At 40.1% G+C, this 22,436-nt stretch overlaps 1 protein-coding gene and 1 long non-coding RNA gene across 4 annotated transcripts in view; one reads left to right on the top strand and one right to left on the bottom strand.

Moving 5' to 3' along the window:
- Positions 1 to 3,763: 3,763 nt before the first annotated feature.
- WBP11 (WW domain binding protein 11) lies at positions 3,764 to 21,317 on the bottom strand. Of its 3 annotated transcripts, XM_024575681.4 has the most exons (13): positions 21,160 to 21,317; positions 19,548 to 19,676; positions 18,788 to 18,819; positions 17,543 to 17,636; positions 14,657 to 14,853; positions 13,633 to 13,766; positions 13,232 to 13,431; positions 12,531 to 12,722; positions 10,212 to 10,313; positions 9,742 to 9,801; positions 9,511 to 9,652; positions 6,217 to 6,399; positions 4,481 to 4,775 (listed from the first exon to the last, which is right to left on the bottom strand). In XM_024575681.4, exons 2-13 carry the CDS (start codon positions 19,609 to 19,611, stop codon positions 4,625 to 4,627), a joined length of 1,551 nt encoding a protein of 516 aa, XP_024431449.2. In that variant the 5' UTR covers positions 19,612 to 19,676; positions 21,160 to 21,317; the 3' UTR covers positions 4,481 to 4,624. The 3 variants fall into 3 exon arrangements, with proteins under 3 accessions (XP_024431447.2, XP_053777748.1, XP_024431449.2); XM_024575679.3 differs by having other exon boundaries at positions 3,764 to 4,775; positions 9,511 to 9,801; positions 21,160 to 21,316; XM_053921773.2 differs by lacking the exon at positions 21,160 to 21,317 and adding an exon at positions 20,918 to 21,048 and having other exon boundaries at positions 3,764 to 4,775; positions 9,511 to 9,801.
- An 86-nt stretch (positions 21,318 to 21,403) lies between these two features.
- Positions 21,404 to 22,436, top strand: part of LOC123478204 (uncharacterized) — a 101,399-nt gene continuing 100,366 nt past the window's right edge. The window contains exon 1 of the long non-coding RNA XR_008426528.1: positions 21,404 to 21,565. This is a non-coding gene — a long non-coding RNA (uncharacterized lncRNA). The remainder of the gene's footprint in view (positions 21,566 to 22,436) is intronic.

Raw genomic sequence — 22,436 nt, 5'->3', positions numbered from 1 at the left:
TTAAAACATATATTTTTTAAGTCAGATAATGTTTATTTTCCCAAAAGGGAAATAGAGAGTAAGAGGAACAGAAAAAGTAAAGAAGAAAATATGAGGAAGTCAGCTGGCTTTAGGCAGATACAAAATGGACACTGTAAAGCTTTATTTTGTTTTTCTCCAAGGAGAGAAAGAAAAGTCTAGGTGTTGAAAACCAGGTTTTAACATATACATTAATAAAAGAGAATGACAACACATTTGGCTAGTAACTTGGGTGCTTGGTAATTTTATCAAATCATGCAATTAAAAAGCCAGCGCTGCTTAACTACAAATTATGGAAACGGAGGGATAAGCCCTACAATGAACAAAATTATCTTCCATTTTACACAAACCAGATAAGCAATGTGCTCATGAGGGCTTATTTGCTTTCTGTTGTAAGGTATTTTTCAAATGACCTGTCTTGTTCACGTCAAAAGCCTAAGTGGCCATTGCAGTTCCAAAAGATCCCTGGGGAAATTGGGCCTATTAAAGAGGTAGGTGTACAAATTACTGTTATAATGAGTAGACAGGAGGAAGCAGGTGTTTGGCCTCAGAGAGGTGCAGTTTTAGATTATGATAACTAGGAGTAACAGTGTTTTATAAAGATGTGTAATTTCTGGTCCTGGGAACATGGCCAATTGCTAGTCATCACCCATGGGTCCAGGCAGATGAAACTAAACAAACCAGTTCTCAAGGGCACAAAGACAAAAGTGAGAAGTCTTTATTAAATTTAGAAATGGTGACCTGAAGCAAAGCGTGTCCTAAAGTCGCTGGTCGGAGTACTTCAGAACTCAGCCCTTGGAGGTCAGCTCAAAAACAGACATTTCAGGCCTATGTCCATCCTCTCCCTGCAGACTTGGCCTCTTACAGACAATACTAAATATTAAGCAAGCCAACAAGCAATGAAAACATGGAATAGAAGACTAAAAACAATTTTATCAAAGAATATTGATTTGATTAGACAAAAAATTCCAAGAGCTATTATTTCTAGAGAAACATAATAAACTCAACACATGTGCTTCAACAACATACAGGAAGTCAGTTCAACATGGATTTCCCTCCCAGCCTTGAGCAACTGGCACCTCACACGGAGGGAATCACAAGGGGTTTTAAATGTTCACACTGTTACAGAGGTGAGAGTCCTGGTCCCAGCAACGAATACTTTCATGAATCTCTATTTTTGTCTATGCCCTCTGGCCAAAGACCACCATGAACATACCTGTAGTTGAATAATTTGTGTTTATTGCTCTTTGCAGCAAGGGAGAAGACATACTCTGGGGAGATGTGGAGTGTCTCATTAAGAGGGTATTAGAAAGCATGTATTATAGGTTATGCTAATATTGACTTTGGGGCTTTGCCCAGGATTGCATGCTTTTGGGAATAGAGGTAAGTATGATTTGGGTAGATTAATCCACCTAATATGGCACAAGGAATGGAGTGAGTCCAAATCTGTGATTGGTGAATAGGCCAATACACATTGGCCAACATAGGGGTCTGTTGGGCCAGTTTGTGATTTGGGCCATTCTCATGTTTTTGTGGTCAGACAGCCATTACAGAGTACTACTTGCTTTGATTTTTCACAGCCACAGAATGGCTTGTTGGTGTTGGTGTTCTGTGAAATTTTCCACAACAAACCACTGTGGAGCTGTGTCAGGCCAGCTCCTAGCAACACCAGGGCCTGGCTGACAATTCAGGCTGGTTCTGAGCTGTTACGGGCTGCTTTCTCCTTCCTCATTAGCTGGAGACAAAATGTGCTACTGAGAAGAGGGCTTATGGAGCAGTGGAAGCACACAGGCCTCAGAGCAAATGCTGCAGGGTCTGAGCACCGTGCGAGGGAGAGCTACCGTCTGCGGGTGTTCCAGTCCCACGTTTATGCACTTTATCCAAATCCTCTAATGCCCCCTTGTTTTTGTGTTCATTGAGGGACTTCTTATACTTATCTTTTTGTCTCCATATAGGTTGTTATGGTTTCTTAACATGATAATCCATGTATTTCTAGTAATTAAGTACAATTTTTGTTTACCTATATATTTTAAATATTTATGTGTATATATTAATACTTTGCTCTCTTCTTCCAATACCCAGCTTCCCATTTGCCTAGCTTAAATAAAAAAGATGTAATCCTAATTTGTTCTCGTCAGAAAAAACAATCTACCCAATAAAAATGTAGGCATTTATTTACATCCGTTAAGCCTTGGTTTTCTCATTCATATAAGGATATTAATTCCTTATTATAGAGCAGTTAGTGACTAGTGTATAGTTAAGAGCTCAATAAATGACTATCACTGTGATTATTTGATTTCTGCTTCACTTTTCTCTCCCTTTGATATTGTCTCTTATTCAGTGTTTGTGGTAATATCCTCTACCTGCCTCCTGAGCTTCATACTTCACCAGTCTACTTACAATTTCCATAGGTTATTGCACAACTATCTGCAAAGCAACCTGTTCCAAACTGGGCCAATTCCCTCCATTCTACAACTCCTCTCCCAGTCTGTTACCTAGGTTTGAACTTCTGCTCCTGTGCTAGTCTGGGTACTCTTCATCTTCTGCATGCAGTGGTCTCCTAATGTGCCTTCCCGCCTCATCTTTCACCCTGGAGTCAGTCTATCCCCTACCCTATAGCCACAGGTCTCATTATGAAGTGCACATACAATTCTAACAAACATTGTATGGACCCACTGCACCAAATACTATTCTGAGAATTTTACAATACTAAGGATATATTATGTTCAATGACTTCTCCCTCTTTCATACATGTGTAATTTACTCAATAAATCTTTACTTACTTTTCATGGTACAAACTTTGGTTCTCGAACATCTCCCATTTGAGCAATTAGGTCCTTGACCAAGTTGTTCATGGAAAAAACCATGTCGTTGAACAAAACTTCGGTTCTCGACCTAACAACCCTTTCCTACTGATACCTGTATGATCAGTCACTTGTCTCTCAGGTGTGACTTGGTTTTGAACAAATTGCTTCTTGAACAGCCTTCCAGCACAAATTAAGTTCGAGAACTGAGAGATGCACTTCCAGCACTATAGGGTTCACATGAAAGGCATTTAAGATGTGAAGGGAAGAAAGAATAGGTCTGCCTAGCCTGAATGCAAAGCACAGGTTGTCTCATTATGTGTGCATGTGTACGCACATGCATGTTTTTGTGTCCTGCGTGTGAAATACACTACTGGGCCACTGGATAAATCACATGAGCCCTTTAGCTTACTCTCATCTGTAAAAGGGGGCAAATATTTTTAAAGTCATTCCCTAAAATTACATGGTAGATTATTTAGTGATTAAAGCACTTTGTAAAGAAAATAGTATCAATGCAAATTAACGTTAAGCATTTGTATTCATTTTATTTGCTTTTAAAAAGAAAAGCTTATAAAACTAACACATTCAAAAATGAGTAACCTTTTCTGATTCTCTAATAGTTTTGAAATGTTTTAAAAGGTTTGCCATTCAATCAGTATAAGTTCCAAAAGCTCTGGGGGAAGCAAGCAATCTTTGAGAGTAAGACTATGTTCTTAGCAATAAATAACACCTCTCAATTTTTCTGAAGTCCACATGGTAATTCTGAAGGAAAAGAATGCTTCTTTATCCCTTATATTTAAAACTTAGTTTAACCACATTTTCAGTAAGATTCTCATTCTGTGCCATAAATGGTAGTACCTTTACACCCCAGTTTTAAATACTTCTTTTCTGACCATAAAAAAAGAAACCATGTTTATACATTATCAGGAACTCAGAGGATCTTGCAGTAGAACATTTATTTATTTATTTATTTATTTCATGAAACACTCAAAGTTTAGGTTAGTGGGAAATAATTTTAAAGAATTGTACATTTGCTTCCCACACATCTCGCTTTCTATTAGGAAATGATGTTGTTATCCATTTCACTACAATATTACAAAATATTTACAAGAAAATATTAAAAATAAACACAAAAGGCAAGATGGGGTGAAATAAACTCTTTCCCCCTCAAAATATCTACTCCAGTGCCCACAGCACATAAGAGAACCAGAACAAAGAAGTAACAAAGATTCCCCTGATCACATTTCCTAAGAACTGGAGAGAAGAAACAGGATGAAAGTGGTGGCATGAAAGGGAATGGATGTCAGCAGAACTGCTTCAGTAACCAACCTATTCTGAGTGAAATGCTCTCTTTTATATGCAGCGAATTCTGAACGAGGCTAAACTTTAACATACTCCTTCAACTGAAATTAGAAAATACCCTGACAGTGAAAGTGGCTCTTCTGCTTAGGTTTCCTAAGAGCCTCTTTCTCCATGAACCAATGACGTGAAACAGAAGTGTGTTTGGGCATCAAAGTTGTCACAGGAGCCCTTCCATCTCCTTCATAAAGGCTTCATACACGTCATCCTTAGTTTGTACTGAGATGGGGACAGATGGACCAGATTTGGGGGCTGCTTTGGCAAGAGGCACAGCAGAATCATCCTCTGACTTTCTTTGGGGAGCAGCAGTAGCCCCTTTATTCTCCCGACGGACCCTCAGTGCAGTGGGCACGAATCGCGTAATCTCGGCCTTGGGATTAGTGATCTGTGGCTTGGCACTGATGGTTGCTGTGGCTTTCTTCTCAATGGTGGCTGCGCTCGTGTCATCCGCCTTGGGTCGCTGAATCAAGTTGGGTGGAGCACTTAAAACTCCTGGGTTTGGCAAGGGAGCCGGTGGGAAAAGCCCAGGTGGGGCAGGTCCGAGTGGAGGCACCAAAGGTGGGCGCATCATGCCAGGGCGTGGTGGAGGGATACCTAAATGAAGCGGAAAACAGGCTGATGAACACTGCAGGGACTAGAATATAACTGTGATTAAGGAAGTTAAAAACATGGGCTGACAACTTTAAAAAAAATGGACAATTTACATAAAACAAGCTGAAATTGTGCTGCTTGCTATTTAAAACTAAAAAATATTGATTATAATACTTTATTATAAAACAAGATTCATCTTCAGTCTGAATTTTGCATTTATAGTAATTGTGTTTTCTTCCTCTCTACATAATGCACTACTTTAAAATATAAAGTAAAATTGAAAACACCAACTGGCTTCAAATACGATTTCAAAATGGTTAAATTTCAAATCTGACAGTCCAAGAGTCTGTTCTAGCTGTATAGTGCAGACAAGGTTGGGTTTGATTCCCATGCATTATTTAGTGATGGCCACATCACTTCTCCCCAAAACGCTAACTCCATCATGAGTGGGAAACGAGATACTACAACTAATTACAACTATGCCACCATTCCTAGAAAATAATTCAGGTTTCATTGACGGTTTAGGCATATCATCATTTTATCAAGAACAGCAGGTTTAATTTTCTTCAAATGCCACTTTCAAGATTGAGTATCAAGAATCCAATTTTATCAAATCTGTGATGTTACAGCTCATACAAACTCATAAATATTCCACATACAATTGAGAGAGAGAGAGAAAAAATGTCCCAGCTTGGAGCTTAAAAGATCTTTGCATTAAAGTGGGACAGTTAGTGTAGTAAACCAGAAAGATACTCGCCACAAACAAAAAGCCAAGGAAATTTGCATATCTAGCATTGATACTGGGTTTGAGGGGAAAAAAATCTCCCTTGTGATTTTGAACTTTAATTGGTACTTATGTAAATGTATGGAATCACTACAATTGTAAGACCTAACAAACTCAAGAGAATTTTTAAAACAGATTTTAATTATTTATTTTTAGAGAAAGGGGAAGGGAGGGAGAAAAAGATGGAGAGAAGCATGGATTGGTTGCCTCTCACACGCCCCAAACCCAGGACCTGGCTGGCCCACAACCCAGGCACATGCCCTGACCAGGAATTGAACCGGTGAACTTTCTCCTTGTAGGATAACACCTAACCCACTGAGCCATGCTGGTCAGGGCTCAAATGGAGAATTTAAGTGATAGGCGGAACCAATGCAAATACTCTATGGAAGAATGCAAGTTCAATCCGGGCTAACAGCAATTAAAAAACACCATTTTAAGATACTCCTTCATTTCAGGATACTAAAATGTAAAAATATGTCCTACAGCAAATGAAATACATGGAGTGGGAAGAAAACTGGTTTACAGTTGTTCTTCGTATAGAAAATAATACAGTAGTTAAAAATAAGACAAAAATAAACTGTTTCTCGCATTCGCAACTGTAAACCTACTATGCCCCACACTGTATAGGAGACAAACGTTTGTTATGGATCAAAGCTTTACCTGGAGGTGCAGGGGGAGGTAGCCTTGGTGGGGGTCCCCGAGGAGGAGGGCCAGGAGGCAGACCTGGAGGTGGACCTGGGGGAGGGCCAGGGGGTCGGCCAGGTGGTGGTCCTGGAGGTAAAAGTCGGGGCAAAGGCCCTCGGAGTCCTGGCATTCCAGGTGGTCTCAGGAACGGAGGAGCTCCTGAAAAGAGAAAAATGATAAATTAATGTCAAACAAATATATATGAAGTAGTAATTACGGTAATAGATACAGGTAACTCAGATGTGGTTTGATTTATCACTTTGACCTAAAATCACTGATTGAAATGTGTGGGGGCAGAATTCATCCAACAATATTTGAGCACCAGAGATAAGAGTACTGAATTTCTTACAGATCACCTCTTTATTACCCAGCACTGACAAAAGCATACTCAATCACAGCTCTGTTGGGTTGGAAATGTTATGAAAATGAGAAGAATTTTTTTTTAACTTATTTTTTAAGTTCCAGCTAAGACGGAGGTGTAGGTAGACATGCTTTGCTTCTTCATACAACCAAAAGGGTAACAACCAATTTAAAAACAAAAAACAACCACAACTGCCAGAAAAATCAAACTGTATGGAAGCCCAACAACCAAGGAGTTAAAGAAAAAACATTCATCTAGACTGGTAGGACAGGCGGAGACAGGGAGCTGGGTGGAGAGGATGTACAACAAGCAGACAGACCCAGGCAGGCAGCAGCTGGTGGAATGCTGGTCCCACATTCATGTGAGGTTTAAGCCGGGAGGAACAACTGGGGAGCAAGACAAACTGAACAACCCAGGGTTCCAGTGTGGGAAACTAAAGCCTCAAAACCTCTGGCTGTAAAAACCTATAGGGGTTGAGGTGAAGGGAGAAACTCCCAGCCTTACAGAAGAGTCTGTTGGAGAGACCCATTGGGTCCTAGAATGTACACAAGCCCACCCACACTGGAATCAGCACTTGAAAGGACAAAATCCTCTTGTGGGAAGTGACAGAAAGTGGAACAAGAGCTGAACAAGCTAGCAAGTGCCACTGTTCCCTCTCAGTCCCTTCCTCCACATACAGCGCCACAATGCAGCAATGTGGGTTGCCCAGCCCTGGTGAATACCTAAGGCTCCACCCCTTACAATGTAACAGGTGCTCCAAAAAAAAGAAATATGGTCCAAATGAAAGAACAGATCAAAACTCCAGAGAAAGAACTAAGTGATGGGGAGATAGCTAACCTATCAGATGTAGAGTTCAGGACACTGGTAATCAGGATGCTCACAGAATTGGGTTGAATATGGTCGTAAAATGAAGGAAGAAATGAAGGCTATGCTAAGTGAAATAAAGGAAAATGTACAGGGAACCAACAGTGACGGGAAGGAAACTGGGACTCAAATCAGTGGTTCGGTCTAGAAGGAAGAGAAACATTCAATCGGAATAGAATGAAGAAATAAGAATTCAAAAAATGAGGAGAGGCTTAGAAACCTCAGGGACATCTGAATCATTGGGGTGCCAGAAGGAGAAGAGGAAGAACAAGACATTGAAAACGTATTTGAAAATATAATGAAGGCGAACTTCCCCAATCTGGTGAAGGAAATAGACTTCCAGGAAGTCCAGGAAGCTCAGAGAGTCCCAAAGAAGTTGGACCCAAGGAGGAATACACCAAGGCACATCATAATTACATTAGCCAAGATTAAAGATAGGGAGAGAATCTTAAAAGCAGCAAGAGAAAAGGAGGCAGTTACCTATAAAGGAGTTCCCATAAGACTGTCAGATGATTTCTCCGAAGAGACCTTACAGGCAAGAAGGGACTGGCAAGAAGTATTCCAAGTCATGAAAGGCAAGGGCCTACATCCAAGATTGCTCTATCCAGCAAAGCTATCATTTAGAATGGAAGGGCAGATAAAGTGCTTCCCAGAGAAGGTCAAGTTAAAGGAGTTCATTATCACCAAGCCCTTACTTATTATATGAAATGTTAAAGGGACTTATCTAAGAAAAAGAAGATCAAAAATATGAACAGTAAGATGACAACAAACTCACAACTATCACCAACAGAACCTAAAAAACAAAAACTAAGCAAACAACTACAATAGGAACAGAATCACAGAAATGGAGATCACAGGGAAGGTTATCAGCGGGGAAGGGGAGGGGGAAAATGGGGGAAAAGGTACAGGGAATAAGTAGCATAAATGGTAGGTACAAAATAGACAGGGGGAGGTTAAGAATTGTATGGGAAACAGGGAAGCCAAAGAACTTATATGTATGACTCATGGTCATGAAGTAAGGGGTGGGGGGAATGCTGGTGGGAGGGGAAATGCAGAGTGGAGGGGGATAAAGGGGAGGAAAAAGTGGGGCAATTGTAATAGCATAATTAATAACATATTCTTTAAAAATTTTATTTTTAAAAAGATTTTATTTAGTTAGTTATTTTTAGACAGAGAGGAAGGGAAGGAGTAAAAGAGAGAAACTTCTACGGCTCTCGCATGCTCCCAACTGGCCCACAACACAGACATGTGCCCTGACTGGTAATTGAACTGGTGACCTTTTGGTTTGCAGGCTGGTGCCCAACCCACTGAACCACACCAGCCAGGGCGAAAGGAATTCTTAAATGGTTCCATCATGAGCTGAAAACGGACCATAAAATCAAGTGCTTCAGCGATCTCCTGAAACTCATTATGATAAAGCCAAGGACCACAGAGAATGACATTAAGATAGGTCATTTTGCTTTGAGTCAATAGGAAATGGATGAAGTCAACTGAAGAAAACAACTGGCTGTAGAGAAGGAATAAAATCATGAAGAGCCAAGAAGTTGTATATGTTGTTTCATACTGTAAATAAACTTTTTATACTTTTAAGCTGAAGATGTGCTCAATACCTATCACTTTATTTCTAACTATAAAGATTACACCGACATCCAACAATCCCCAAACCAAGGGACATGAGATAGCATTTACTGCGTCCTAGTCTCACTGGCTACCAATTCTGAACAAGGTCAACCTGTCATATTAAAAAGTAGTGTCAAAAGAAACTCTTGGCTATATACTCCGTTTCTGCCTAACAGCATCACAATTAAAGAATGCTGAAAAAGGAAGAGCTTGGGAGAAAAAAACGGCAGTCAGAAATACTATGAGCTGCAAACAATGCTGTAAGAATAAACCAGTTGCATTTGGCCTTCGAGAATCCTTGATTTTTAGGTAACTGCACTAGGAGGAAAAGAAAACATCACTACTGATGGTATGTATTTTTTGGAATGACTTCACTCTAACCACATGTAGACCTAATTATTTATTTATAGTATGTAAATGCTTACCTGGAGGTGGTCCAGGAGGAAGACCAGTGGGTGGTCCAGGGGGCCGTAACGGTGGAGCAGGAGGTGGTCCAAGAGGAGGCGGTCCTGGCATGGGAGGTGCTTGTATCTGAGAAGGGGGAACAGACTGTGGGGGAGCTTGTTGCTGCGAAGAAGCAGATGTGACATCAGAAAGAGATTCCTCTTTATGCTGTTTTTGTGACTGCTTTTCTGCTTCAGAATCATCAGAATCACCTTCATCATCGTCCTCTGAAAATTCCTCTACTTCCCGACCCTCCTCAGGGATTTCCTGACCTGAAAGAAATTTTAAACCAGGTAAATGGAGTTAATTTTTTATAGCCTGTAAAGGAGTGCTGCCTGAAGACACATGCTCAGTAAATGCTTTCTGAAAATAAATAACCAAATAGTCTTCTTGTATAAAATACTTATGATATGGAAGGATCAAACAGTTTTCCACTCATCTATGCTAGTGTAGCATAGTGGAACAGGCTTTAGAATAAGACAGACCTGAATTTAAATGCCAGCTCAACCACTTACTAGCTGCATGTAACTTTGGGCACCTTAATGTTTCCAGACCTGACCTTTTGTAAAACGAGGATTTGTAACTTATTTCAGGGTTGCTGGGATACTAAATAGAAAAACATATGTAAGCACCTGGCACCAGGAAATATCAAAGGTGATTCACTACTATTTTCATGCCTTACCTGCCATTCGAAGCATCATGGCTTGAAGAGGAGTTAGCTCCTTAATGTTCTTCTTTTTCTTCCTTGATTTCCCGGGCATATCTGCAAACCGTACACTCAGACCTAAGGTGCCAGAGCGGGGTGGGGGTGGAGTTGGTATCAACACACTTCAGTAAATGCTTACTATAGAACAAACACTATAAACTGCTAGACACGAATGCTGGCTGCAAATTTTCTGTCATACTTGGCAGAAGATAAGCCCAGAAAGAGATAGACATATTACAGGTAGTAAATAAAGTGCCAACTGGTAATATGTGCTGTAGTGATTTAAAAGTTATAAATTAAAAAAAAAACAAAAAACTTCAAGAATACTAACGTCCTTCTGCCAATAAAATTGAATACCCAGATAAAAATAATAGACATTTTTTTAGAAGAATATAAGTTACTAAAATTGGTCAAAGAAGCGGTAAGACCAGAAGAAACAGAAATGAACTAAAGATCTGCTCGCTGGAAGGCACGTGGGTGAAATAATTTTACAACGACATTCAGCCAAAGATTACACTATAGAAACTTCCTGCAAAAGGGCATAGGAAAAGATGGAATGCTATCCAGAAGTCATGAAGCTAGCGTAATACTGACACCAAAACTAACCTGCTGGCCACCATAAAATATAAGCAAATTTAATCAGAGAGCGTTTTAAAAAAAGAAAAAAAATTGTAAACATGTAAGATTGGTCCCAGAAGTGCAGGATAGTTTAACGTTAGAAAAGCTATAATGTAAATCTTTCACCTTTTACCCTAGAAAACTTATAATGGAATTCACTACAATAGACAACTTAAGGAAAACCGTAACAACACCCCAACAGATGCTTAGAAAGCATTTATGACAGAAGCTCTTAGCAAACTAGAAGGGAACTTCTTAACTGAGGGGGAAAAAAAAGTTATTCACTGGATGCTTTTCAACATCATACTAGATGATGCAATGTTAGAAGCATTCTTACTTGGTAAGCACTTACAAAAGGATAGGAGTTCCATGTGGGCAGGGCTTTAGTTTTGTTTACATCCTTAGGATCTACAAAAATGCCTTGCATATAGTGAAAACTCAACACATATTAGCTGAATGACCACTGAATCACAGGACTGCCACTTTCAGCGAGAGTGCACTGATGAGTGCATGTTAAACACACCGGCTGTCAGAAAGAGGAAGACGAGGCAAAGACCGCCCAGCCCCAGAAGAAAGGGAGCTGCTGCGGCCCTAACGGCTTTCTACTTTCTAGTACTCGTTCCTACGTAAGGGTCCTCCATAATTTTTCATTACTGGTTCTCTTTATCCACCTTTTAAACTAGCTTTTTGATTTATGATTTGCAACCATAATTCTTGAGAAATAGGAGGAAAAATTGTCAATATTATAAATGCTAATACTTTTAGTGTTAACTAATACATAAATACTGAGTTGCTGGCTACTAAAACAATTCCCAAAGAAGCTCTGAAACTATTGGGGTGTGATGCCTTATATATTTTGTATTACTCAATACCAATTACAATGGTTAAAATTTTCTTGATGAACGTGGTAACTACTTTAAAAGTACATGTACCGTATTTTTCAGACTATAAGACACACAGGACCTAGGTTTTAGAGGAGGAAAATAGGGGAAAAAACACCCCACTCCACTGTCCCCAACCCAAGCAAGCCAGGTAAGCTACATTCGGACTATAAGATGCACCCCCATTTTTCTCCTAAATTTGCTGGGGGAGGGGAGGGCGCGCAGCACCGCGTGGGGGAAAGTGTGTCTTATAGACTGAAAATATGGTAACTCAGTCTGCTCATTATTTATAATACTCAGACACACACATTATGGATACATTCCCACTGAGTCATGACTCTACTCAAAGGCGTACCTGCATTGTCACTATGGCTCTGGCTCATGTAATACACCCCAATCACGTACAATTTAAGGGGCTTCAAATGTAGGTATTTAAATAGACTTATTAAAAAGCAACAATGTGAATATGGTTTTCTCAGTAGTCATGTGGTTCTTTCTTTCCTATACATGAGAGTACATCTTTATGCTGTTGAAGAGCTATTATCTTTTTCCTCAAAAGTAAAGTTTATTACGTAGACATTTTTATTACATACATTGCTTTTTTTTTCTTTTTTAATATCCATTAGCACTTACTCTGTGTCAGGAACTTTGAGATTGCTAGACATAAAGATGAACGCAGCTCTGACCCTTCCTTTCAAGGAGCTCACAGTTACTTTCACAGATGCATTAAGAAGTCAGGACCTCCGCCTGTGTCCTATTTACTGATCAATACCATGCAAGTTTCACCTGCGCATACCTGATTTCTTTTCTTCACTGTTGTTTCTTTCATTATCGTCGCGGTGCACAAATTCATCCCCTTCACTTTCTCCATCTGATCTGTCAGTGTCGCTGTCATCAGTACTGTCATCATGCTTATCTTGATCCATGTCCTCAGGATAGCCATCATCTTCACTGGTGCTGGACACATCGTCGTCGTGACCCCGCTGAGCTGGAAAGGGAGGGGGGAGCAGGGAACAGGTAATATGTTTGGCTCCTCCATTACATGGTACCCCCAAACACAGACAATTATGCTCATTATGTGACAATAATCTAATTGTTTAAAAAATTTGTGTAGATTTCAGCTATTCAGATAGTCTCACAATATTTTCATCTGGCAATTTAAAAGATTCAGCTTTGAAAACAAATTACACTTAGAAATTATATACACACAATCACTGTGTATATGACAATATTCTAATCTGGTAACAATAAAGCTGAAGGGAAACAGGTATCCAAGTCTTAGGAAACTGGTAGTAAGTGATATTTCTAAGAATAGCCTAATTTAAAATACAACCAACACTTCTATACTTTGCTTTTACTTAGGCAGACCCTATGGTTTGTCCATCATATGGTATTCTCATTTATTTCCCAATTCTGAGGGTGGTGAACAAGATGTAAAAGAGGGCCAATGTAAAAACTGGGTAGCTTATAAGAGCAAAAGGAACAGTCGCTCCTTACCAAGCTCAGGACTATACAACATGTCTTCATCTCGCCGACGAGAGGGAAGATCGAGGGCAAAGCCCACTTTGCGGCCATACATTTGCAAGACTTGAGGAGGGGGTGGGCCAGGGGGTGGACCTGGAGGTTTTCTGCCAGGGGGCAAACGTGGAACACCATGTCCAAGAAGAGGAAGAATAGAAACTGCGCGAGTTGGAGGTCTGCAAAGAAAATTTTACAGCAATCATGTTAACAGTGGTATTTACGTTTCTAAATAATTTTCGAGGGATTTTAAAATTTCATCTTTAATCAAATGAGGCACTGCTTATATTCACTTTGTCTTTATTTCTCACTGCATTAATTTTAGCTCTAGATTCAAGAGGTGCTTTTAATATATGCTATTTGGTTATGCTACCACGTACCCATAGGCTGAGGTCTTCTTAAGGATGGAGGGAGGCTGGGCACCAGGTAGTGGAATATCCTGGATCAAAATGTTAGAAGGAGCATGCGGCATATCTGGCAAAGGAATACTATCCACTTCCACATGCTGAGCATTCTGAAACAGAGAGAGTCTTTCAGTAGTACAATAAGAGTAAGCTACCAACTCTACATGAGAAATTCACTGTCAGCTGTTCTATAACCTAGATTTGCTTTTCACCTAACACGAACATCTCATAAAACAAGCAAACAAAAACAAGAATAAGCCTCTTCAATACTGAAAACAATCAATCTCCTCTAAAAGAACCAAACTCAGTCTTCTCCTCCTCCTAGTATCAATTCTTTTTGGTTTTGGTTTGAAATAACTGCTGTTTAGAGAAGTCCAGGTGTTAAAGTCTCTAGTACCAGAGTTATTCTATTTAATATTCTGGATGATAAATAACAAGTATCAATTAACTCAGCATGTTTCCAGTGGCAGAGGTTGGGCTCTAAAATTAGTCTGCCGTTGATGAATTTCTGCCACATCTGAGCTGCATGACTAAGCAAGTTCTCTTAGTTTCCTTTTTCTGTAAATGGGACCCGTATTACCTACTTTACAAAAATAATAGCATTCAGGTTTTTTACATTTTTATTTTGAGGTAAATTTACAATGACATGCACAAAATCAGTGAGTTCTGACAAATGCATATAGTATTTCATACTCATTCCCAGTCAATCCCTAACACTATCCCAAGACAACCGCTGTTACGAATTTTTTGCCTGTTCTAGAATTTCACAGAAATGAAACCATAACCACAGAAGTTCAGTATGTTTTTGAGATTTAAGAATATCTGAGCCGTTCCCAGTTTTTGGCTGTAACTGTGTTGGCAGATGGATTAATTTCTCTTGTGTATGTTCAGTTTGACAAGAAACTGCCAAGAGGAAGAGGCTCAACAATGAATTCTCCCACTAACAAGTTTAAGAGCAAATCTAGTATTTTAGTTTCTCTTTCTAAAGAAACTTGATTACCTTGACAGCATCAAAATATTGGCTAAGCTGAGCCCTCTTCTGTTCATATTCCACTTCCAGCTTTCTCAGTTCTTTGTAAATATCTGGATTCTCTTTCTCGTAGAGTCGTAGAATTCGTTCAAAGGTTTCACGCAGTTTTTTACGTTTGTCTTTCAGCACCTTCTCATTTAACTGTGGCTGTTGTACTGGGTTAAACTCTGAGAGAAAAGAGTAGATTATAGAATTAAACACAAAAAGGTCATTTTATTTAGGTTATCAGTAGACTATATTGTTTCATCAAAAACATATGCTAGCCCTGGCTGGTGGACTGAGCGCAGGCCTGCGGACTGAAGGGTCATTGGTTCCATTCCCAGTCCAGGGCACATGCCTTGGTTGCTCATCTCCAGTAGGGGGAGCGTGAGAGGCAACCACATAAAGATGTTTCCGTCTTTCCTTCCCTTCTCTCTAAAAACTTACATGCTAAAAGTTTTAAAAGGGGGCTAGACATCAGATATATTCTTCCATTTCTAAAGAACTGTAATACATACTTATGAAAATTCCACCCCTTTAAGATGGCCGCTAATTTTACTTTCCTTTCTAAGAAATGTCATCTAATTATTTTTCATCATCATTGCAGTAAAAATCAATTTTTACTCCTCTATGCTAATGACCTGATACAGTTAAGCTTCAGCCAGACAGACCTGGGTTTACACACTACACTGGCTCTGTCATGTAATTCTGAGATCTTGGGCACGTCATTTGAATTCTCTTATTTTCAGCTTCTTCATCTGCAAAATGTGGACATCAACTACTTCACAACAAATGCCTGATGATTAAAGGGGATCACAAACTAAATACCCAGTGGTGTCTACCTTATCATCTATTATTATTTTTTATTTTTTTAAAGATTTTATTTATTTACTTTTAGAGAGAGGGGAAGGGAAGGAGAAAGAGAGGGAGAGGAGAGAAACATCAATGTGTGGTTACCCTTCACGTGTCCCCAACTGGGGACCTGGCCTGCAACCCAGGCATGCACCCTGACTGGGAATCGAACTGGCGACCCGTTGCTTCGCAGGCCCGCGCTCAATCCACTGAGCTACACCAGCCAGGGTCACCTATTATTTTCATAATGGACTGGTGCTCTTCGTCTAGCTACCATACAACCCATGTGTTCAACCTGGGCCTTAATTTCAGGTCCTCTGTCCCAAGAGGGATTAGCACAAGACTCCCAGGCCTGCCAGGTTAGTCACACCTGCCCCCCTCCATCACCCTTGCCTGTGACTGACTCAGAGATCAAATGGCACATGATCCAGACTGGGGCCAGATCCTTGTCTGAGGCTTTTAAATGGAGATGTGGGAGAGCGACGCTCTCACAAGCAGGAATGAAATAAACCGACAGCTGTCTGTGGCCTTGTCTCCCAACCGCCACTACATTCCACACACATATTTTACCTCCCACCCCAAGAGATTCATCAGCAGTATGCTGAACAAAGGTAACAGACGAAAGACCAGAGAGGTGTACAGGCTTGATAATGGTATCGGGATTTTCAAGGCCAGCTTCCCTTCAGAATTTCCAAGTTATGGGAGTCAATATATGCCTTTTTCTCCTTAAATTAGTTTGTACTGAGTTTTATAAATTGTAATTACGGTGTTGATAAACAATGTTCCCTTCTCCCTTTTCTTAAAGAGTAACAAGTTTAATTATCCTCTTCCCTAAATCCCACTATTAACCTTGGTGATTTATTCAAAACCAGAAGGTATGGTCTTACACCATAGTACTCATAGTGTGATTAAGCCACATAAATCAATTTAGGATTGGGAAGGACTTGGCATCATGCAGCCTGGCCCGAACTCTTAGTACATAGGCTCTGCCACATCACGGCAGAGAGCTTGTACTTCTGCACCCTCACATACCTGGATTTTTTTTAACCCATTCAATGCATCAGTGAAGAGATCCACTGTGACTTTTTCACTTACTGTTTTTTGGCAAACCACTAAAACTTTTTGGGTACCTTTGTAAACAAAACTTATAAAGATTCCTTTAATATATAATTTAAAAAAGTGGCAGGGGGGCAGAAGACAGAACTGGCAAAAACTTGACTGCTGAAAAGCACATAGTTGACTTAACTACTTTATTTTTGCATGCTGGAAAACTTCTATTAAAAAAATAATAAAAATCCTATGTTCTAATGTTAAGAAAATAGGTGCTTGTGGGTTGGGATAAAATTTCCAGGGACAGCATCACACACGATTCTCCAACTGCCTCAGATACAAGGAAAGGTAAGATGCAATCACCTCGCGTGATTCTAGTTATGACAATGCAGGGATACTGAAGATGCAGATAAAGGGACTGAATAAAATTATCCTATGAAATGTGAAAAGGGGGGATCCTAATATTTGATATTGGTATTTGATTATTAAGTATTTGATGATTTCTGCTACATCCTTACTAAGTAGTCAAGTATCTTTGGATCTTCTCACTGGAAAATACGGAAAACTGGTATACTCATGGTGGCCTCATAGATTTACGTGGTAGTTGCTAGCATTAAAAAACAAAACTACACAAATAAAAAACCGCAAGGTAATTTCAGAAGCCAGACTTCTGTCTCCTCTCAGGAAGCGAGCTGGCCAGAGTGGGTGTTCATGACCTCCGAACGACAATTAGCTCAAGATGAGTAATGGCTTCACTCTTCCTCCAAACGACATCTCCAGTTTACAATGCCTCCCCACCGCTGCGTTTTGTCTTTCTGACACGAAAGTTAATTCAAGCATCAAATGCCACCATGCTTTAGTTCTTCTTATGCCTCTCCGCATAATGCCTCTCTCTGCTTCACTCATTATCTGCCTGCCTCTGTGTATCAGACTATTGTCTCTGCTATAAAATTTGGCCCTTTAACAAATTCTTACCCATTTCATCCAATTTCTCCATGTCCCGGATAATCTGCTTGGGATCCTTCATCTTCAAAACTGCAGCTCGTACCATCATGCGCTGTTTTTTGTTCTTAGAAAAAGGAAAGAGCAGTATGTCAAGAAGCTGGACACTACCGAGGTGGTTTTATTTCGATTTACTTCAAGAATCTATTTAAACTGAGGTTGAACTTTTTGGTTTCTGATCACTTGTTTGATCCACCAGAAACTATATAATTGTTTACTCAAAACTGTTTCATCTTTATACAAAAAGGAAAATAAATGTTATTTATTTTTAGATGTGCTCTCTGAGGTAAGTATTTGTGAGATCTAAAGCAGTTACTTAAAACATTTTTGGGTAATAAACAAAGGTTTCAGCTAAATTCTAAAATTATATACCAGAGAAAATATTTGCAGTATTTAATGTTAAACAATATAACAAGAACACAAAATTAAAAACCTAAGTTTTCTCAATGTGTTAAGGCATGATGCTATAAACTAAATCCTTCCTTATTCTGGGAAGCACTTTGTGACAAGCTCAACAGCTACATAATCAGGAAAGCAAATGCACAAAGCTGTTTAGTATCACATTTATTTTCATTCACTAATTCAGTAGCTATTAACAAAGTAGTATCTTTTAATAACTACCAAAAATGAGTTGCCTTCAAAAGTATTTATGTAACTCACTGGGAAAGTTAATTAACCTCACTGTGAGCTCATCTGCAAGGTTAGTTTAGTTTCCAAGTACAGATGGTCCCCAACTTACCAAGCTTTGACTTCTGACCTTTTGACTTTATGATGGTGCCAAAGTGATACGCATTCAGTAGAAACTGTACTTTAAATTTTGACCTTTACCTGGGCTAGCCATATGTAACACGACAGTCTCTCACGATACCGGACAGCAGCAAGCTAATTTTGCCTAACTGTAGGCTAATGTAAAAATGCTGAGCCTGTTTAAGATAAGGTGGGCTGCACTGTGCTGTCTGGTAGGTCAGGTGTGTTAAAAGCAATTTGAATTAAGGTATTTTCAACTTATGATGGATTTATTAGGACATATTAAGTAACCTCATCTTAAGTCAAAGAGCATTTGTATGGTATATTGAAATTTTATGGCTTGTTATATAAGAAGTGTAAAGTATATTTTCTGGCAAATAATTGGAAATGTTATTTTGAAATCCACTCATCTCAAATGATAAGATGTGCCACACAGCGTGGATAACTAATTTGATGCGCCTGAAACCATACCTTTTTTAATTCTCTCTTCCGGGCTTCTTTTCCTTGAGGGAGAGAAAGAACATAAACCTTTACAACTAGGACCGCTGTTAAGGCAACTTCTCAACACAGACAACTTGCACTGTGGGCCTGCCCTGCGCACGGCAGCGTATGCAGCCGCAGCCCCGGCCTCTACCTACTATGTCACTAGCAGCGTTCTAATTCTGTCAACTAAAAATGCCAACAATTTCTTGTTTTCTTAAGAAATAATTAGGAACACGAAGAAAAACAGATGCCAAAAAATATTAAACAGGAACTTGCCAAACTAATTTATTCAAAATCCCAAATACAAAAGAAAGCCTTAAGGCAATTCTACTTTGCAAGTCAACCAAATTAGAAATATGGGCAATTTTTTTCGAATGATTTGAAGTTTTATTTAAAAATTTTTTAAAAAAGATTTTATTTATTTTTAGAGAGAGAGAAAGGGGGAGAGGGAGAGAAACATCGATGTGAGACATATCCACTGGCTGCCTCTCATACCCACCCTGACCGGAGACTGGACCCGTAACCCAGGCATGTGGCCTGACTGGCAAATCAAACCGGCGACCCTTTGCCACGTGGGTCTGGTTGCATGTTTTGGAGTTTTAATCATGTGCCCACGAGAACACTGGTCAACTTCATACAAAGGACTCCTGGCACTGCTCATCTGGTCATTAGGGCATCATGAAAGTCACTCCCTAGTGCTTGCACTGTGTACCACTTCTCCTCGTCATCCACAAGAATGGATACTTACGGGCTTGGTCAGTGGGGTTCATAAATTTTCCACTCTTGGTGGATGATGTAGATCTTCGTCCCATGTTGATAATCTGTATGGTTCACTTGTTCATTAAAAAAAAAAGTTTCAGCCTAAAAATGTCCAAGCCTGTAGAAAATTTGTATAAGAATATATTAGAGGTTATCTGAGCCAAACCGATGACCTGCCTGGCAGCAAGATCTCAAAAATGCTCTGGGTAATGACAGTTTTGTTGTCTCTTTTATAGGGGTGGGGAATGTAAGAATGATTACGGTGAGGTGGGAGAAAGCGAGGGGGAAAAAATTATGACTGGGTTACAGTATACCGTATTTTTCCACGTAGAACACACACTTTTTGCCCAAATTTCTGAGGGAAAAATAAGGATGCGCATTATACATGGGTAGTACCTGAAATAACTTGTTTTTGTGTTTTGTAATTATTTGTTACATAAAACTTCTTGTACCATAACATGTTCAAAAATAAATGCTAAAATTCCTTTAAACATCTAAATAGAAATGAATCAATCAATAAATAATTGAATTAAAAAATGAAAATGAAAGTTTTTTTTCCCTGAAAGTTTGGGCCAAAAACGTGGGTGTGCAGTATACACGGATGCACATTCTACACGGTAAAATATGGTTAATAAGATTGTAAGCCATATTTTGGTGTGCCCCTTGAAGGTCCTTAAGCCTATGAGGGGTCTGAAAAAGAAGCATTTCGAAAGTGTGTTAACGTAGGTGCACAAAAACAACGGACAGGGTTTGCCTAACGAAAACCTTTTACTAGGGAAGTTATGGGCGTCAGGTAAAATGTTTAGGCGGCCGTACAATGATACCTTTCCTTCTTTGTGAAGATTTTGTCTCACATTACTAAGTCAAGGACTCTCTCAGCAAGAGTTCAATTGCCTTCCCTTCTGCTGAATGTTTCAAAGCTGTTCCGAAGGTAACTAATTTACCCTGTTAAGGGTTTCCTTCTCAGAAAAACTGTGAATGGGGGCTATGGAAGGCAGAAGCACGCAAATTTAGTATAAATACAAGCTCTCATATCTTTGATGACTCGTAACCTCTTTTGCTTTCCTCGCTCAATTACCCTCTGGCTCTAGTTTGGACCCATCTTTCCCAAACGGAACCAGAACGACAATTACAGAAATTTTTTTAGAGGCCATCGGAGCCTCAGACTGCGCAAACTACTTTTTTGTCTTAAAGCAGGGGCGATAGGGAAATCGGGCCACAGAACAATGAGGGCACTCAAAACAGCCGAAGAGGCTCCAAGGAGACTGAGCCCATCTCCACCCGAGGCGGCAGCAGCAGCAGCAACTGCCGAAACCATAGCGACGGTTGACCCTGACCATCAAATCTAAGGCTACCTACCAATCAACAACGTGGACAGACAAGAGGCGGCGCTAGTCAACCGGGCGAAGTCAGCCGCTTATCCGCTCGCTGGTCGCCGGTCGGCCCCAGGCTCGGGGATCCCCCAAGTCCGCGACCCGGGAGACCCCTGCCACGGAGAGAAAGAGCGGGCAACGGGGCCTACTGTCCCGAGGCACCAGCGCGAGCCCAAGGATGGAACGGAAAAGATGAGTAATCCGATTGGGACAATCTCGCACACTTACACTTCCGCTGGACTCCGGGACTGCGAGAAGCCGGGAGGGGACGATTGTCGGCCTCTTTTATTTAGCAGGGGCCTTCACCTCTGCTCCCGGTCGGCTATCCAACAACCGCCATCTTGAAACCGCGCGCCCCTCCACCATCCCTACGTCACTTCCTCTCCCTGTGGGCTCAAGATCGCCGCATTTCTGCGCGCTGGAAAGGTAGAAAGTAACAAAGAAATCCAAGATCAGAGTCTCTTCCGCACCAATGCGGTACTGAATTGGTCGATGATCTGCTACGAGCCCGCCCTAATATTACGCATACAAAGACGACATTGATCGACACTTCTGTAGATCAATAGAAATCAGAAAAAGAAGCAGCTCGGGTATATGATTGGCTGGTGAAAAGACGGCCCTGCCTCTCGGACAGGTATTCTGACCTAATTCCGGTTGCGTACGCCGTTGCGCCGCGCTAGATCGGTGTTGTCTAGGTGGGGAAGTGTGTTGGTGCGGTTTCTGCCTTCTGTAGTTGTATTAGTTCTGGGGTTATTTTTTTCATGGTGTAAGCTAGTACCATCTTTTCGGGGTGTCTATTTGGGAATGAATCCCCAAGTAATACTTGCTACCGTGTTCGGTGTGTTTTGCTACTGTCATGTCCGTCTGTAAATTCAATAGTGTATACATACACACAACATGTGTAACTCTGAGCAAATCAGTGCTCATATTAGAGTCCCAGGTTGCTAATTACTTTTTTGGAAAGGAAGCGTGGGGATACATCTGCCAATTTTAATTTTACGACAGGCGAGGTTGTAATATTGGCTGTGGTCTGTTTACCAGCCAAAACGTCTCGTGTGATGTCACTGTAGGTACGGGATTATTCCTTTAGGTTTGGTCTTCGAAGATTCATTCTTTCTCTCATATTCACTTTTCCCCCAAGACTCCTACCCTATGTTTTCCTCTTATAGGTAATTTTAAATATTTTTAAATTCTGTCCTTAAAGGACACGCTTCTTTATTTCTCATCTTAATGGGAATATCCCTTATAGGAAATACGTTGTTGTAGGCCAATTCCTGCAATTGATTGTAAATATTAGCAGAATATTTAAATGTGCTCTTAACCGTTCAAGATTGGTCCTAAACTAACATTTGTCTTAGGAAATTCTTGAACTGATTTTAGACTGACTTAGGAGTCTCAGAACAGTAAAAAGTTCTTGTAGTTTCAACTTTGTAAATCAGGTAATAACAACAAAAACATTTAATATTGAAAGTGAACTAAATTGTGATGTTTTGCAACTAAACCAA

Source organism: Desmodus rotundus, chromosome 3 (genome assembly GCF_022682495.2).
Source record: "Desmodus rotundus isolate HL8 chromosome 3, HLdesRot8A.1, whole genome shotgun sequence".
NCBI lineage: Eukaryota > Metazoa > Chordata > Mammalia > Chiroptera > Phyllostomidae > Desmodus > Desmodus rotundus.
This window is presented reverse-complemented; position numbering and strand designations above follow the sequence as displayed.